The following is a 16,750-nucleotide window of genomic DNA, read 5'->3' on the forward strand; positions in this document are numbered from 1 at the left end:
TCACTTGTTTCTGCCTTTTTCCTCCTCTTCCCACTGAGCTGCAGCCCTTGGCCCCACCATGCTGCTCTGCCCTGCAGCGCCGGTTGCTCCCACCCTGTGACACCTGGGAGTGCCCCACATCCCCTGTGAGGGTGGCACTGGCGCAGGCCCACGGGGAACCCACTCTGGGCAGGTGCTGGCCGAGGCCCATGAGCAGAATACAGCTTGTTTGCAGCAGGGTTGAGGCCCTGCCAGAAGGTGAGAGGCAAATATTCAAAGGAAATGGAGCAATCCAGCCCAGGGGTGCTTGAAGAGACCAGGAAAGCTCCAGAGAGGCCTGGGGGTAGCCCGTGCTGCTTTCCTGGCAGCATTCCCTTGCTATCTATCTTTCCAAGAAGGGAGGAGGAAGACAAGGGCTCACGGGTGATTGCGCCATCCAGGATTTGCCCCAAACAATAGCAGCTGCTCCCAGGCAGCAAGTGGGGAATTTCCCTGGCCGAGGTGGGGTCAGGCGCGCTGTGTCTCTGTTCCCACAGCACCTTTGGCTGCTGGTTCCCTAACACATCGCAGGCACGTGCTCCTCCGACCTGGAGAGGGGGCAGGGAAGAGTGGTGAGCTGAACCGCAGAAGGCATGTGAAGATAACCCTCCCCATCTCCTCTGCTTTGAGCCTGGGGAAATGTAAAGCCCAGGGAAGACCCATGCCCTAAGTTTTTTAACACCCTCCCAAGCCAGCAGATGGGGCAGGTTGTTTCTAGGCTCTTTGTGAAAGAAGAAACCACAGCACGGAAAGGCAGCAAGATGTCAGGCATGACAGCAGAAGCAGGGATCCACAACCTGGTCTTCCGGTACCTCCTACACTCTTTCTTCAGCCCTGAAGCCAGATGCTCAGCAGGACACCATGGGAATGGAACACTAGGCTGTTGTCCCCCAGCCTCAGCCTTGACTGCTAGAAAGGCTCTGCAAGTGGGGAAGCCCCTGCGCTCCCACATACCTTCTGTCTTGTGAAGGACCTGAGGGAGCGGGTGGGCTGGGGAAGCCCCGGCACCGGTAATGCTCGGCCTCCTGATGCTGCAGGGAGCGGGGTGGGTTAGATCACATGAGACCTCAGGTGCTCGCAGCAAGAAAAAACGTTTATTAGAGTGAGTGTTAACTCTTCTCACCCCACACTTATTCTGATGCCATCTGGGGGTGCCAGAGGATGTTCCATCCACCGTACAGTGTGAAAGGGAGTCCTCTCCTGCTCATTCCCTGGGTAAGCTGGAGATGCCCACAAGTCAGACCCATGGCAGGGAGGGGAAATTCAGTCCCGCTGCTGGGCACAAATACTAAACGAAAAGCCTCCCCTGTGTAGTGCTCATAGTGCCACCTTCTTCCCTCTGGGAAGGCAGCCTGAGGCCAACAAAACATTTCCAAAGAGGGGAGGAGGGGGATAAGTCTCCCAACGTGTCTCTGCTTCCACCGAACTGCAGGCAGGCAAGGTCCCAGTGTGCAGCAGTGCAGAACCAGGCGGCAGCCCCGTGGGTTGAAGGGAGTCCAGCTGCTCATTCAGAGCACACAACAGGCTTCCCTGAGATCTTCAGGTCATCGAAGGGCAGCAAGGCGAGGAGCTGCAAAGGCCAAGGGTGTTGACATGTAAGGATGCAGGGTCATATCTCCAGTGAGCTGGGGTAGGGGCCCTGACCTGCTCCCCCCCTAGTCCTGCAGCCTCCCACCTGCCTAGGTCAGTGCCAAGAAACCCCGGCTGGGCTTTCCCTAGGGCTCGAGGCAACAGGCACCACACACGCCCAGAGCCAATGCCTACATGCTATAAGGGAGTATGGGCATGCTAGAAACTCCAGGGAGCTCCCTCCAATAGTCTGAGTCCTGCACCACCCAACATGCTTGCAGAGCCACAGGCTTCCCCCTACACAGACTCACATCGTCGTTGCCGTCAGCCAGGTCCTGGGCTGTCTCATTCTCCATGTTCCTCAGCAGAGTGTCAGCCCCGGAGTGTGAGAGGATGGCGGCGATGGCAGCATCCTTGCGGCCCACGGCAAGGTGGAGTGGGGTGCACCCATTGTACATTTGGGCATCCACGTATGCCCCGTTGCGCAGCAGGAACTGGACAGCCCGGTGGTTGTGGCACTCCACGGCCAGGTGCAACGGGGTCTTCCCGCTTGTACCCTCCTGCAGCCCACAGATCACAAGGGTGTGGGTGTGGGGTCCCCTCAGATGGCCCCACAGCACCCACCCGCACCCCCTTGATAGGGTGCAGAGTGGACAGTCGCCACCCTGACCGCTGTCATGGCACCCAACAACCCCTCAAGAACCTTTTCTCTCAGCTCACTCAAAATTCAGTGTCTCCAAGCCCAAGAGCAGTGTCTGTCCCAAGGCCAGAAGGCGTGTCCAAGGGAGCCACCCACCATGCCCAGCCTTACCCGAACATTGATGTTGGCGCCACTCTCCAGCAGCAGAGACATCATCGGGATGTTCCCCTTCAAGGTGCTGATGTGCAGACAGGCCAAGCCTGGGACGGGGAGACAGGAGAAAGAGCCCCAGTCAGCCTGGACCACCCTGAGGCATGCCAATCCTGCCTCTGTGCCCACTCTGCTGCACTCCTGGATCCCTGCATACACAGCACACGGTCTCTGCCCCAACTTGGCCATCAACTCTGCACCGGGCTGCCCCAAGGTCTCACCTTGCCAGTTCTGGAGCTGCAGGTCTTGGTGGTGCCCACGGGGCTGGGCTGTGCCCTCTGTCGGGGCTGTGCACTGCAGCAGCTGCTGGGCGCACCGCAGGTGCTGCTGCTCGCAGGCTAGGTGCAGCGGGGTGTTGCCGTTGTGGTCCTGCAGCCCAGGGTTGACTCCCTTGTGGATCAGCGCCTGGATCACGCTGGGCTGCTCCAGGTACACAGCGAGGTGGAGCGGGGTCTAGAGAGGAGGTGGGGATGGAAATCAGCAAAGAGAGGAATGTCCTGCAGGACACCAAGTGTGATGAGCCATGCCAGCCTACAGGAGCCAGCCCGGTGGCACAGGCAGGCTGCCACACAGAGCCCGTCCCTGTCCTGGGGTTATGCGTGGCTGACATTGGCTTGCCGCACATGGCTTGCTGCCACCCCACGCCTCAGCTCAGGGATCACCCGTGAGGACAGACAGATTCAGTCTCCCAGGTTATCTACCCTGCCACATTCAAGCCATGCCTGCTCCACCCTCCAGGGCTGTCTGTGACATCCTGGGGCCTTGTAAAGGGCCCCTTCACCCTTCGGTGCTGGGAACTGTCACATCTCTCACACAGGGTATCTCCCAACTTCTTCCCCAACCTGAAAAGGGGCAGCTCACATGGGACTTTCACCATGCTCTACAGGAAGCAGGTGGGGTATCCTGGAAAAAGGGCGGATGGATTTAGCATCGATCTACAGAAGAGTCTGTGACACCTGCCTTCCTCCCATCTTTTGCCTATCACATCCACATACCTGGAAAAGATCATTTTGGATCTCCAGCACCTCTCTGGGCAGCTGATTGATGCAGCAGAGTGCCACAGCTGGGACGCAGTGGATAATGGCCAGATGAACCAATCTACAGAGGGAATAAAGGGAAAGCAGGAGTTAAAAAAAAAAAGGAGTCCTGAGTGCTATGCGCAGGAGCAAAGATCCTTCACTGCTGCATGGAGGAATAACCCCTCCTCCTCTCCCAGTCCCCTTCCCTTCCCACCAGCTCGGAGCTCCTCTGTCCTGCCCTCTCTCTGGGGAAGCTCAGCAGCAGAGCAAGGCAGGAACATGGTCTGTGGCTCCCCAGGGCAGTCCTTCACTCTAATCCCTACTGGGAAAGGACTCTTCTGTCCCCACAAAGCACTGCAGTGTTCTCCCTCAGACCTCACAGCATGTGTGGGGCTTGACCCGGCACTGCCCAAAGCCAGGCCTCCAACTAAGGCAGGTCTGAAGAGCCTGGGATGCACTTTGCAGAGCCCAAGGGCCGCATTTGGCAGCTGTGGAGGGAGGCCTGGGCTCTGGCAGCTGCCCGGGGAATTCCAGTTCCCCACTGCCGGCTGCTACTGCACTTCTGCTTTCCCCTCTGTGAAGGCAGGCAGCCAAGGCTGGGCAGGAGCCCGGCACCAGTCCAAGATCACCTGCACGGCACAGTTCCCGTGCCAGCCTATCTGCTGGCCCACACCGATTTCCTCTTCTCTCCCACATATCCTTCCCTTTGGGCACTGCTGTGGCAGGGCTGGCAGGCAGCCCACTGCCACAGAGGGACACCTGAGAAGTGGCTGTCAGACCTTGGTGGCCAGCCGGGAGCCCATGTCCTCAGGACTGTCACCCCCACAGCCATGGGGTGGCTGGGCAGCCCAGAGCCCCCTAGATGAAGGAGAGGTTTTATTTCCATCTGGGTCTGACGCTGGCCCCTGTGCAGTCAGAACAGAAGTGAGAGTGCGACAGAGGCAGAGCCGAGATGGAATTTCCAGTCACCTCTGCCGACCTGCTGCACTCCTGGGAGCCCCTGCATAGAGGGACTGGCCCTCCCGCCACAAGGCAGCCCCTGGCTATGGCAGGCAGCAGCAAGGAGCAGGCGGCAGCTCCCACTCTGCAGAGCATGACAGGCACGAGCTGAGCCTCCTGCCACCTCCTCGTTGCTGCGCTGGGGCCCCTGAATGGCTTTTATCTCCAGCAGGGATCAGCTCCAAACTGAAGGCCAGGCTCGAAGTGAAGTGGGCTCCTGCCACCCACACTACTTGGCAGAGGCAAGCAGGGCTGATGGACAGAAGGTGAGAGCTGTGCCAGCCCCAGAATGACACCCAGCTAGCTGGACAACCCAGCTTTGTGATGCCACCTGCACTGTGGGGAGGGACAGTATCCCTCCACAGGTGGGAAAGCAAGACCTGGCCCTAAAGCATTGCAGTAAAGAAGGGCTGGGGCTGCCTTCTCGCCACCTGCAGGGGGAACATGACTGTGCTGAGAATCCCAGAGGTCAGTCCTCCAAAATGTCCTTTATCCATCTCCCAAGCACCACCCAAGGGTTGAGTCCGGGCACCCTCAGCTGAGCCCCATTTTTGACAGCAAACCAAGGCTGGTTCCTCTTCACCCTGCCACCAGGGAAGAGGCTGTGCCCGACAGGAGAGGCTGCGTCCCTGGGGAAGCCCCAGGTCAAGCCATGGCAGGGAATTCCCTGCTGGAAGGAGAGGCCACCCTCATTTGTCTCCGCACTGCCATGGGGTGCCCCCTCACTGCTGGCACTCCCCAGGGCAGGGGAGGGGGTTGCGAGCCAGGGCCAAGCAGTCAAACAGGCAGGGTCCGGCCACCCTTGGTGGACCACAGGGAAGAGGCACAGCCAAGGAACCCAGGCCACGCTAGCAGGGGACAGGAGCGACAGGCAGAGCTGGGGGATCAGCTGTAAGAATACTTCTGTCCTCGGCAGGCTCTCGCTGGCCCCAGCCTGGGTATGATCCAGGCAGGGAGATTCCCTGCTGGGTTTTGCATCAGGCCTCCAGTCCCTGTGGCAGCACCTGGGCCGAGGTGTCCTTTGCCCACTTGCAGGGACAGTCCCTGTTTCTCCAAACCCGCTCCCAGGCACCACAGGCAGGAAGACGGTGCAGGATCTGCCTTTTTCAGATACAGCAGAGATAAGACTGCTCAGACAAGGGACTTTCCAAGGCAATTCGGCTGGAACTTTAAACCTCTGATGCTTTCACTTTCCAGAGCCACGCTGGGCTCCTGGGGGAGAGAGCAGCACCCAGGGTCATGCCTCACCACAGACAGCCCCCGCACCCCCAGGAATCCCCCCGTCCCCTCTGCCACTACCTATGCCACTCTGTGTCATCACATGGGGACGAGTGGGGCAGTCACCCAGGGGAGGTGGAAACCCCAGGCAGCCCTCTACCACCTCGTGCTTCCTGGGTAGTTTTGCAGCTCAGCAAGACAGCAGAGCTGCTCAGGGCTGGGCTGATGCTGAGCAAGTTTGGGCACCCATGCTGTGGAGGCAATGGGGATGACCATCCCCACCTGGCCAGAGCTCAGGCTTTCACCTCAAAGCTGAGATGTGCCTGCTTCAGAGGATTGTTTTTCCCTCCTCCCTCTTCCTTCTCCACCTTGGTACAGCCTCCTCCTGTGCTTTCATTTCTGCATTCGTTCCCCCCTTTCCTCACTGCCAGCCCTCAACTTCTTGAAATGGCTGCAAGAGCCATGAGCTGCTTGGGGGAATCACAGTGAGGCCACTGGGCTGGGATGAGCCCATCCAGAGCATGTGTGTACCAAGCACTCTGTGCCATGGGCAATGACGCCAACCAGGAATCAGGGTTGTCTCCTGCTAAGCTGGGAGATGACCTATGCCCAGGAGACCCAAGGTGCAGGTGCTGTGCAAATCTCCACTTTCTTCCAGCCAAGGCCACAAGCACACCTCTCTCTCTGCCATGGCAGCCATGTGGTCCAGCTGCTGATGGGCTGCTGCATGCTGACACGCAGCTCTCGCAGCTGAGCCCCACAGCCAGGGCGCAGTGAGGGAGACATACCTGCTCGCAACCAGACAACCCACCTCACCCAGCCATGGCCCCATGCCTTTGCCAGAACAAGCCTTCCACCCCACCATGCTCAGACCCTTGCCCTTCCCTCAGCTGCCTACACGCCTCTCTTCTGCCTTCTTCTGCTTGCCTGCTCCTTCCTCTCCTCCTCACACTCCTGCCTGCAGACATGGGGGTGGGTGCCCAGTAGGGACTTTTGGAAAGGGCAAGAGGGAGTTTTGGAAAGGGCAGGGGATGGAGGAGCTGTGGGCAGGGAAAATACGGCCAGCTGAGGAGTACAGACTGCTGGGCTCGTTCTCAGCTTTTCCACTTGCTCACCAGCTCCATCCTGGCACAAGGGGACTTGTTAGTGCTCAGAATAGCCAATGTCCCACGGGCACAGGGCATCCCTGGCACAAGGTGATCTACCCATCATCAGAGAGAATGATTCTGGAGCAGAGGGGTCAGGGCCATCCCTGGGGATGTCCCCGGGGTCTGAGCACACCGTGCCCAAGGTGGTCCTAGTTTAGGCACAGGAGAGCATCCACTTCCACAGTGCTGTCCATCTCCCAGGCTTCTGAGTGAGCTCAAGCACCTGGTAGGAAAAGTGTCCACACCTGAGGACTGGAGGCAGGAGAACAGGGTAAGGATGACAGCCAGCTCTGACACACAAGCAGAATGGATGAAGTCCCACCAATTCTATGGCTATCCTCTTCTCTCCCTCTAGAAAAGGGGCTCGACCATGCAGATCCCCTCATCTGTGGAGCAAGACACCTTGCCCTCAAAGCAGCCTCCCCCTTCACCATCTCACCCCAGAAGCACCTAGGACAAGGGATACAGCATTCAGTAGAATTTGTTTTGACAAGTTTTTTTCCCTCTCTAGATAAGGTCTCTGGCTGTAGTGGAAACAGTTCACTCCTGGCTTCTTATTTTGGCTGAGTGGAGCAGTAGGAAATCATGCAAACAATTTGCACAAGAAACTTTTCAGGGGAGGAAATGGCCCCAGCAGCAATAGAGAGGAGAGCGAGGGAGGAGGAAAAGAGCAGGGGAATTCCACGCTTACCCCGCTCTCCTGTTCCAGCCCTGTAACCTGCACTGCTAACCGCTTCCTCAGCCATCAGCATGAACCTCTGCCAGCAGGCTCAGCAAGCACAGCTCCATCCTGCCCTGCAGCCCTCCTCCAGCCCAGCCTGGCTCCTTTCCTCTCTGCATACCAATGTGATGCTCCATAAAACTTTGCCAGCTGCCCTCTGGCAGCTCCATGGGAGCAGCAGATCCCAGCCAGCGGTAGGCTCATCCTCGTGTCCTCTGCTCCTGCCCTGGGTCTCCTGTTCTGCAGGTTTCTTCTCCCTTTCCCTGGGCAGGGCACAGCTTGAATTTGAGCTGGGGAGGGGGGGCGGGGACGGACTTAAAGGAGGTTGTGGCTAACAGGATGCAAAGCCCTTTCGGCCATTTTGTGTTCAGTCCCCCTAGATCTCCAGCCTAGGCACCAGCCACTTCCTAACCTGTGGCTGCTGGGGCCAAAGGGAGGGGTGGAAAGCGATGCGCGAGCAGGGGAGACAGCCTCCGCCTTTCCTGGGGTGCTCTGCAGAGGGTCTGGTGCAGGTGCTGGCAGATGAGGGGTGCTGGAGGTTGACTGGCAGGGGAGACGTTGCGAGGGCGCTGTGGGCACCTTGTTTATCAGTGAGATGAGGGAGGAGGAGGAGGAGGGGAGATGAAGGTGGGCCTGTTCACCCACATACAGTACCCCGGTCTTACATCCTCTGGACTCTGCACCCACACTTTTGAGCATTTTGCTCCATTTATGAGCAGATGGTGAGTCTGGGATTGCAGCAGACGCATGCAGACTGCTTCCTGCAAAACGAGGGGTCTGTCCTGCACTACCACCGCTGCTGCAGGGATGGGCCAAGACAGAAAAGCAAGGCAGCCCATCTCAGGAGGGCCCAGTCATCGGCTGAAATCAAGACAAACAATTAAAATAGAAGCAGCAAACATCCCAGAAGGTCCATTGGCCACAGCAACTCTATTTCAAATGGAGCAAATTCCCATTCTCATTCATCAGGAGGCAGATATGTTCTTCAACAGTTTCTGTACACACAGAGATATCCAGAGGTCAGAACAGCCTCTTACAAGAGGCCAGTGCCTGGACTTTGCCAAAGCCTGGCAACACACCCTAGCAATCATTTACAGCCCCACACGTATCCTCGCTGCCTTGAGGATTTTCTTGTAATGAGGCACCAGACATAGGTCTAGGATATCTCAGGGGCCCCCTTCAGCCCGACATCTGCCCCAGTCAGAGGGACTTCCCCTCTGCAGGATGCAGAGAGCATCCCAGGCAGCTCACAGAGGCACCCAGTAACCACTCTCACAGCTTAGATCCCACAGCCTCTCTTCCTACACAGTCACATCTGACTCCTCTTTTATCCCCATTGTATTAAAAAAACCCCAAACCAACAAAAATCAAAACTTTGTTAATTTAACTGAGCTCAACCCTTTTCCAGCAGCGGCCAAGCCTGTCTGCTGAGTGCAAGGACCTGAAGCCCTCCCCACCTCAACTAATTTGTTAGTCAGACATCAAGCTTCTGCATCCCAGGACATGGAAATTTCCAACCATTCTTTCCCTTCCTCTGTGCTGAAGTTCTCTGTGCCTCTCCCAAGCTCCAAGGCAAACCTATGCAGGTGGAAAGTCTGAAGAAACTTCCTCCAGGCCAGGCTGAAGTAATCCAAACAGGGAAAAAAAAAAAGAAAAAAAAATTCTCTTCTTGCCTGCACAATCTCAGAGGGCTGCCAGGACTGACCCATCTTAGGCTAAGGCTGTATGTGTGCGACCCCTGTGTCAGGCAGCAACTTCTGGGGCATCCTCCTAAAGGAGCCTGCACAGAGCTGCCTGCTCTCGCTTGGAGGGGCACCAAGCCCCTCCCTGCTCACCAAACTCCTGAGCATGCAGGAGGAAGAGCTGAGAGTCCAGACACAGGGAGCCAGACACAGCAGGTCCCTTCTCCCTCCAGCCAGCTCCCTGTTAGGACTCATTTTCTTCTCTGCCCCACAACAGCAGTGTGCTAGGGAGCAACTCGGGATGGACTTGAACTCCCCTGGCAATCGGGCAAGGAGCTTTCCAAAGCTCCCTTGGAAAAACCAAGAGCACGCCTGCTTCCCATTAACTGTGGCCATCCCGCTGCCGGGCAGCCAGCAGAAGCCCAGCCCAGCCAAACAGTGGGACTCCCAGCCCAACCAACAACCACATGCGCTCTCTGCAATGGAGTTCTCTAATCCTTCTCCTAAAACTGTTTCTCTCCAGTCCTCTGCTTCTTTTTCCTTCTTTCACAGTGGTTTCCCTTTGCTGTCACACACTGAGCATTCCCCCAGGAACAAACTCTGGGAACCTGGGGTAAGGGGCTTCAGCAGGACAAGCGCCGAGCAAGCAGCCACACTGGAGCAGGCAGCCTGAACAGACAGCCTTATTCCCCTGCATGAGGGGAATCTCTAGCACAGGGCTACAGGAGATGGGAGGGTTACAAGTGGCACACACCAGTGAATGGTTAGAAGTGGCTCTTGGCCCCTGCTAGATGAGCCTTTGTGCTCAATGTCTACCCATGCAGGCAAGGGCTCAGCAGGGAAGGTCCCTTTGCTACCATCATGTGGAAGAGTGCTCAGAACATCAGCTCCCGTGGGGCCCCAATTTCACTTGATTAACTGTCCCTGAGCCCTTGTTAAGGCATCTCAGCCCACAAGTCACTGGCACGTGATTTCTTATCAGCAGACAGGGCAGCACTTGTCTCTGGTGGAAGGAGGAAGTCAGGCTTCCTCTGCTCCCCTCCCTCCCCGAAACGCACACCCAACCAAAACCACTTGGTCCCATTTTCCATCTGAAGGAGGCTGAGATCTCTCTCCCGTGATTGAGCTGGGGTCCCCTGACCATCACCCCTGCAGAAGAGTTGCATTGCTTTGCATATGGACCCCCATGCAGAAGACAGTTGCCCTGCTGCAGAGACGCAGCCCCCAGACTTTTGCAGCACCACATGGCCAAAGAGCCCAGAGAAAGACTGCATGCGCACTTCCCAGCTGCCCAAGGGCCCCATCACCGTGGCATCAGGTACCAACAACATACACTGGTGTGTGGCCCAAGGACCAGCATAAGCGGAAAGGGAAACATGTTTTTAAGTTTAAAACTGAATAGATAGTCCTAGAGAGAGAAAGGTCTGCCTGATTTCCCACACTGATGAATCAACTCTGCCTCTCCAGAGTTTGGCATAGGCTTCCATAAGCCTAAGTGAACAGGGAGGTTTTCCCTTATGCTAGAACATGACAGGCTGTCCCACCCCATCCCACCCTGAAGGAGCTGGTCACACACCCACCCCTTTCCCAGGGTGCTGGACTCATGCATCTGCCTGGCGAGGCCAGGAAGGAGGGGGTTTCCTTGGTGAATCCTAACAAAGGTTGAGCTTGTCCAGAGGCCAGGGCACAGCGATAAAGCTGCCTGCAGCCTGGTCAGAGCTAGCCATGCCTGCAGCTGGAAAGCCCCTCTCTTCACTTCCACACAGAGCAGTCCCACTGGGACTCAGTTCAGCAGAAAGGAGCTGGTTTACAATGAAAAGACGGATACTTGGAGGAAACTGCTTGGTTCACAAGTAAAAGATGGATTCTTAGAGGAGACCGCTTGCGCTTGAGTGCACAGGGCTTGCTCTCTACCTGGCCACAGAATAAGCAGGACACATATCACTGCCCTAAGCATACCCACCATCTTCTGCCTGTCACCCTGTTCCTCATCCTTGACCACTCCTGCCACGCCAGCTCTGCTGCTCTCTCTCAGAGACTGATGTGCCGGTGCCCCATTACTGCAGCTCTGACCTCCCCGAGGCAGAGGGACCACCAGTGGCACTGGGGAGGTGTGAGGGTGGCTGATGCTTGCGCAAATAAATGATTCTTGGAAGATGGCACCCACACATTTCACTGGCCATCACACCCACATCTTCCCTGTTGGCCAATTTCCTTCCTCTAGAAGTGGGACCCCTTCTAATTTTGAGCACAAGAAGAGCCAGTTTTAAACCCACTGCTTCACCCCACCTGGGTTAATGCTCCTCTCCCATAGAGGTGGGCAGGAAGGTATCCAAGGAGAGTCCTGCTGACACTCCAACCACCCAAGCACATATTCCTCACCTCTGCTTCCACCTCCCACACTTTCCTCACAAGCACCAGGCTGACAAACACAGCCCCCTTGCAGACACAGCTTGAGGCGGCAGGGGCGGGTGAGCCTGGGAGAGCCATGGACAGCCAAGATTTTTTGTCAGATAGAGAGCTCCTCCCTTTGTGCAAGCCCGGAGCTCCTCTCTGCTTGGTACCAGCCTGGGCATCTGGGGAAACAGTAACTATTTGACCAAGATGCCTGAACTTTTGTATTTTCAGAATTTCAGTTACAGGAAAGTATTGTTGCCCAAGTCTTCTGAAATATACTGATAGTATGATTTTAATTCTCAGCCTGGAGCCGCTTTGTGGCAGACATTCAAGCAAGACACACAAGGAAATGTGCCGCTGACAGGGATGAAAAGAAGTCAGGGGGTTTGGCTGGATGGATGAAAGGGATGCAGCCTGTGGCCATCTGATCCCTTTTCTCTGGGGACCTTCTGTCACCAGATGAGCAATTGCTCCATAGACTTTAGCATTACTATCAGCCCCAACTTGATTTTACACACAAAACCGGTGGCAGTTCAACAAGTCTCTGGGTGCTCACAGTTCCCATTTGCATCGACCAAACGGTGGATGTTCAGCATTTCTAAATATAAATGCCGCCTACCTCTGCCGCAGGGTCAGGAGGAGAGACAAGAATAGCAGAGGCAGAAATCCACAGCCTTGCCACTCTAACCACAAGAATAGTTTTTTTTTTCCCAGCACTGGAAGCAGATCCCAGGAAAGCCATCTCTGCACAGACACAGCCAGCCCGGAGCTGTATGAGCTGCACCACCATCAGACTTTTCACTCCCTCCTCCCTTCTCTACAGATTTCCTGTTCTGAACTGCACTGTGAGTGAGAGAAAACAGAAGAGCAACTGCAACCGTTTGGAGAGCTCTCCAAGGGCCTCTCCTGCCTACAGTAACCAAGGCACCACCGATTAATGTTTTTCTCATTAATGAGATGCTTGTGTTAGGTCTCTCCAAGCAAGTCTGATAGGTGAAGCTCTCAGCCACCTTACAAGACAGCCTCAAGAAGCAAAAGCACCTCCAGGCAGCTGCATCTACCAGTCTCACTAAAGAACAAACGGGGAGCCCTGGGCACACCAGGACAGACTAGCCCATGGGGCCTTTCTGAGGTTAGTTCCACAGCTCTGCTTAAAAGACCCCTGTCTCTCTCTGTGGACACCTTGGCTTTAGCATTACAGCTGGGAAAAGTGGCAAAGCTTCCCCATGCCGAGGAGCCCAGAGTCACCCTGTAGATAAGACAGGACTAGAAAATACTATCCAGGCGCCCAGCTGGGGAGCGTGGGAGGCTGGGTTTAAGTCTAACCTTGCTTGCCACGAGACTTCCAGCCAATCCTCAGAGCAGATCCCACAGTGAGCATTAATGAACTAATTAGCAGATGCACAGACTCCTTCCCAACCGGGAAGTAAACACTTGGGCTGGCTCCCAGCTCATCTTCAGCCTCAGAACTAGATGTGCTCTGCCAGGAAAGGACAGACCCTCCTTGCTGCTCCTGCCACCGAAGACATTTGTTTGCTCATGTCTGTGCCTCTAAGTTTCTCTTCCTCTTGCACCATTCCTCAGCATTAAACTCCAGCCTGGGTTTGGGGCAAAGCTTTGCCCTTCTCAGCTGTGAGCACTCTTCGCTTATGCCCTGTGCGCGCACTCATGATGAAAACCTTCCGCTGAGGGAATGTACGACAGGAAAACGCTGTGATTCGCTGAAGGCAATACCCAGAAGCCAAGCCAAATAACTCCAACGTGATGCCTCTGCCCTTGAGAGGGTATTACGGATGTGGGAAGCCCCCCCTCATTAAGAGAAACACTCATCTCCATCACAGAGGCTCAGGAGGGCAGCCCCGTAGCAGGGCGTGTGTCACAACCTTGCTGAAAGCTGCGGCTGTGAGGGCGGGTTGGCAAAGCAAGGCGATTTCCACCTGAGAACAAATAGTTCTCGGGTTGCTTGGTTGAGCAGCATCTGTGGCCCTACCATAGCCATCTCAAGGTCTTGCCCTGCATAGCCAATCTCGTTTCGGGTCTTCCTTTCGTGCCGTCTCACACAGTCAAGCCTTCCCCATATGGTGAGGAAACGTTGCCTTCTCTGGGGCAGAGACAGCAAGGGGGGCTTGATTTGCTCCCCTCCAAACCATCTAGCTGCTAGCAGCCCCACAGGAAATGGAAGATGGCTTCCTGTGGCGGGTCCGTTCTGTGCCGTGTTGCCTGGGGTGCTCCTCCCGGCCCACTCTGCTGGACCTGGCTCAGATGCCCACCCGGTCACCCACCCAAACCCACGCCTGGGTGCCAGGCATCCGTGCGCAGCGCAAGGCGGGAGGCTTTTGGGATGGGGGCTCGAGGAATCCCTCACACCCGGCTGTATGGGTGCTCCTCGGGAGAGGGCTGGGGACCGTTGCAGATAAAGCCCGGATTATCTCTAGGCACCGGCTCCGGGCCGGTTGCGAGGGACGAAGCCCAGGGTTGGGGGGGGCGGGGGGGCTCGCAGGCCGTCCCCGGGGGGTGTATATGGGGGGAGGGGGGGGGGGCCGCGGTCACTCACGTGTCTCCGTCCTCCGAAAGGTAGGTGAGAGCCTCCAGCTGCTGCCGGCTCAGCCCCGCGGGCGGCGGCGGAGGCTCCTCGGCGCGGCCGGCGACCGGCAGCCCGGGCAGAGCCTCGGGGAGAGCCTCGGGGAGGGCGCCGGAGCCGTAGCTGGAGTCCAGCCGCTCCTCGGCGGCTACGGTCTCGGCGAGGGTGTCGGCGGCGGGGGAGGGGGTCTCGGCGGCGGCGGGAGGAGGGATCTCCCTCCCGCCCGGCAGCGAGCGCAGCGACTCGATGCCCGAGTCGCATTGCCCGTCCTCGCCCTCCCAGCCCGCCGTCTCCTTGCGGCATTCGCCGCCCGACCCCCGCGACATCGCTCAGCGCCCGCCGCCCGCCTGCCCTGACCCCGACCCCGGCCCCGGCCCCGCCGCCGGGGGGCTCATGGCCGGAAAGGCAGCGAGCGGCGGCCGGCGCGGAGGCTAAGGCGCCGCAGCGGCTCCTCCTCCTCCTGCCCCTGCCCGCACTGACTCAGCCGCTCCCGGCCCCGCCTGCCCGGGATTCCCCCCGCCGCCGCCCCGCCGCGCTGCCCCGGCTCCCCCTAAAGCCCGGGGGAGGGCTGCCTCTCCCCGCCCGCTTTGTCCCGCGGCGGTGCAAGAGCACCAGGAGGGAGAAGACCCACCCGTGGTGCACGGCACGCGTGGCCAAGGGCCGGCAGGCCGGAGTGAGCGGGGGAGGCGGCCGCACCGAGCTGCCCCACGCCGGGCAGTACGTGGCGGTGTGTCCCGGACCTGCCGCCTCCCCGCCCTGCTTGTCTGGGATCTTTAAATAGCAGGCGGGTTTGCGGGGGGGAGGACGGGGCACACAGGGGCCTGGCCAAACCGCGCGGTGTGGGTTAGGATGCTGTTGTGTGCGCAGGTGCTGGCCGAAGCTGCAGGCCCTGCGGGAAACGATATGATGGATGTCACTGGTAGCAGCGGTAGGTGCGAACCAGACGTTTGCTTTTCCCCTGTGTGTGGTTTAACCCGTTTCACCCTTTGAGGCACCTTCTTGTCTGTCCTGCCTGTACAGCAAAGCGAAAGGCCGGGCGGTCACCACGGTGGACCGTAAAAGTCACTCGGGCCAGCCGCTTCCCACTGCCTTTCTGTGTGGCAGATAGAAAGGCCAAAGCCCTGAGTGGCTCACACAAGAGCAGCCAGGACACAGAGATCAAAGCTGAAAATAGAAGCCCAAGTGAAGGCCCAGCTCTCTGCCTGTGAATGATTGACCAGGCTGTGTTCCAGTGCTCTCCTTCCAACATCAAAACTACCCAGTTGTGTTCCTCATGGATCTCATCTAGTTACTTTCCAGTGTCCCAAGCAGTGGGCTTTCCTCAGGAGACAACACAGATAGCTCTGAGTGCAGGTGACACTTGAAAATCAGTTTCACCTTTTGGTTTCACTGTTTGACATGCCTCCCCACCTCTGTAGGGTGCCCATCTTTCCAGTTCAGCTCAGCAGGGCTGAAGGGGGGGGGGGGGGGGCAGGTCTCTGGATCTCTTTGTGCTGCACACCTGCAAGGGAGTTTACCTGGAAAGATCTTGGTGGTGGGTACAGGACCAAGTTCACACAAACCACATGCAAAGCGCCAATGACTTCCCCCTCCCGCGCTGCAGCTGCCGCTTCAGATTTGCGTCACTCCCCCAGCACTGGCCACCAGGCCTTTAACCACAGCCTTGCTGCAGGCAAGCTACCCATAAAAAGTGCCTCCAACCAGGCAGGAAGAAAAGTTTTGGGGTGTGAGGGCAGGAGGCAGGCAGGGGAAGTCTCTGTCGGCATCAATAACTTCCAGTCACAAGTTTTTCTCCCACGCTCAGGATCTGTTTCAGTATCTCCAGTTGTGTCCCTGGCATTGCCTGGCTGCATGACTACAGTTGATGACGGAAAGGAGCTTCTCCCACACCTTATCAGCCCTGTCCAACGCAGGGATCTGGGCCATATATTCATGTCACTCCCTCTCACGCCCTGGCAGTGGCTGCATCCCAGCTCCATGTGTAACTGCAGCTGATGTTCCTAGCTCACACTCAGAATTTCTACTTTTTGAGCTTTCTGTACGCAACTGCTACTAGGTTGCCCATCAAATACCTTCCAAAATGCCTTTGCCATTTTCTCTAGTAACATATTAGATGTTACTAGAGATGCAGCTCCATCATGGAGTAGTTCCTTGTACACTTTTGTGTGGATAAAATCAGGTATTGGGAGAAATCCACTTTGGGCAAATCAGCACAAACCTCTGTGGTGATGCACAAAGATTTCACTTTTCAGTAGTAGCTGCTTGGTTTTGAAGCAAGTGGCAGTCACTCCTTGATTATCTTGCAATGTCCTGTTCCAGTTGGGACATAGGCATGGAGCCTGCTACCAGGACTAGCACAGGTCCGGGAGCAGTTCAGCCGAAGCACAGAGCCTGAGCTAATAAAACCTGGACCAGCTCTGCAGGGAGGCAACTCGAGATTCACCACTTGGGACTCTACAGTCCAGTCCACTGCAAGATGTCTACACCTCTGACCACCAAACAGCCCCTGGAGGTGGCCTTCCTCTGCTGCTGACGTGAGCTTAGCCAG

At 57.1% G+C, this 16,750-nt stretch overlaps 1 protein-coding gene across 1 annotated transcript; it reads right to left on the minus strand.

Annotated features, from left to right (window-relative positions):
• Nucleotides 1–1,093: 1,093 nt before the first annotated feature.
• Nucleotides 1,094–14,678, minus strand: NFKBIE (NFKB inhibitor epsilon). The gene is made up of 6 exons (XM_074925811.1): nucleotides 14,176–14,678; nucleotides 3,433–3,535; nucleotides 2,659–2,890; nucleotides 2,399–2,487; nucleotides 1,899–2,147; nucleotides 1,094–1,588 (listed from the first exon to the last, which is right to left on the minus strand). Exons 1-6 carry the CDS (start codon nucleotides 14,526–14,528, stop codon nucleotides 1,523–1,525), a joined length of 1,092 nt encoding a protein of 363 aa, XP_074781912.1. The 5' UTR covers nucleotides 14,529–14,678; the 3' UTR covers nucleotides 1,094–1,522.
• Nucleotides 14,679–16,750: the final 2,072 nt, after the last annotated feature.

The sequence above is a fragment of the Athene noctua genome, chromosome 1, assembly GCF_965140245.1.
Source record: "Athene noctua chromosome 1, bAthNoc1.hap1.1, whole genome shotgun sequence".
NCBI lineage: Eukaryota > Metazoa > Chordata > Aves > Strigiformes > Strigidae > Athene > Athene noctua.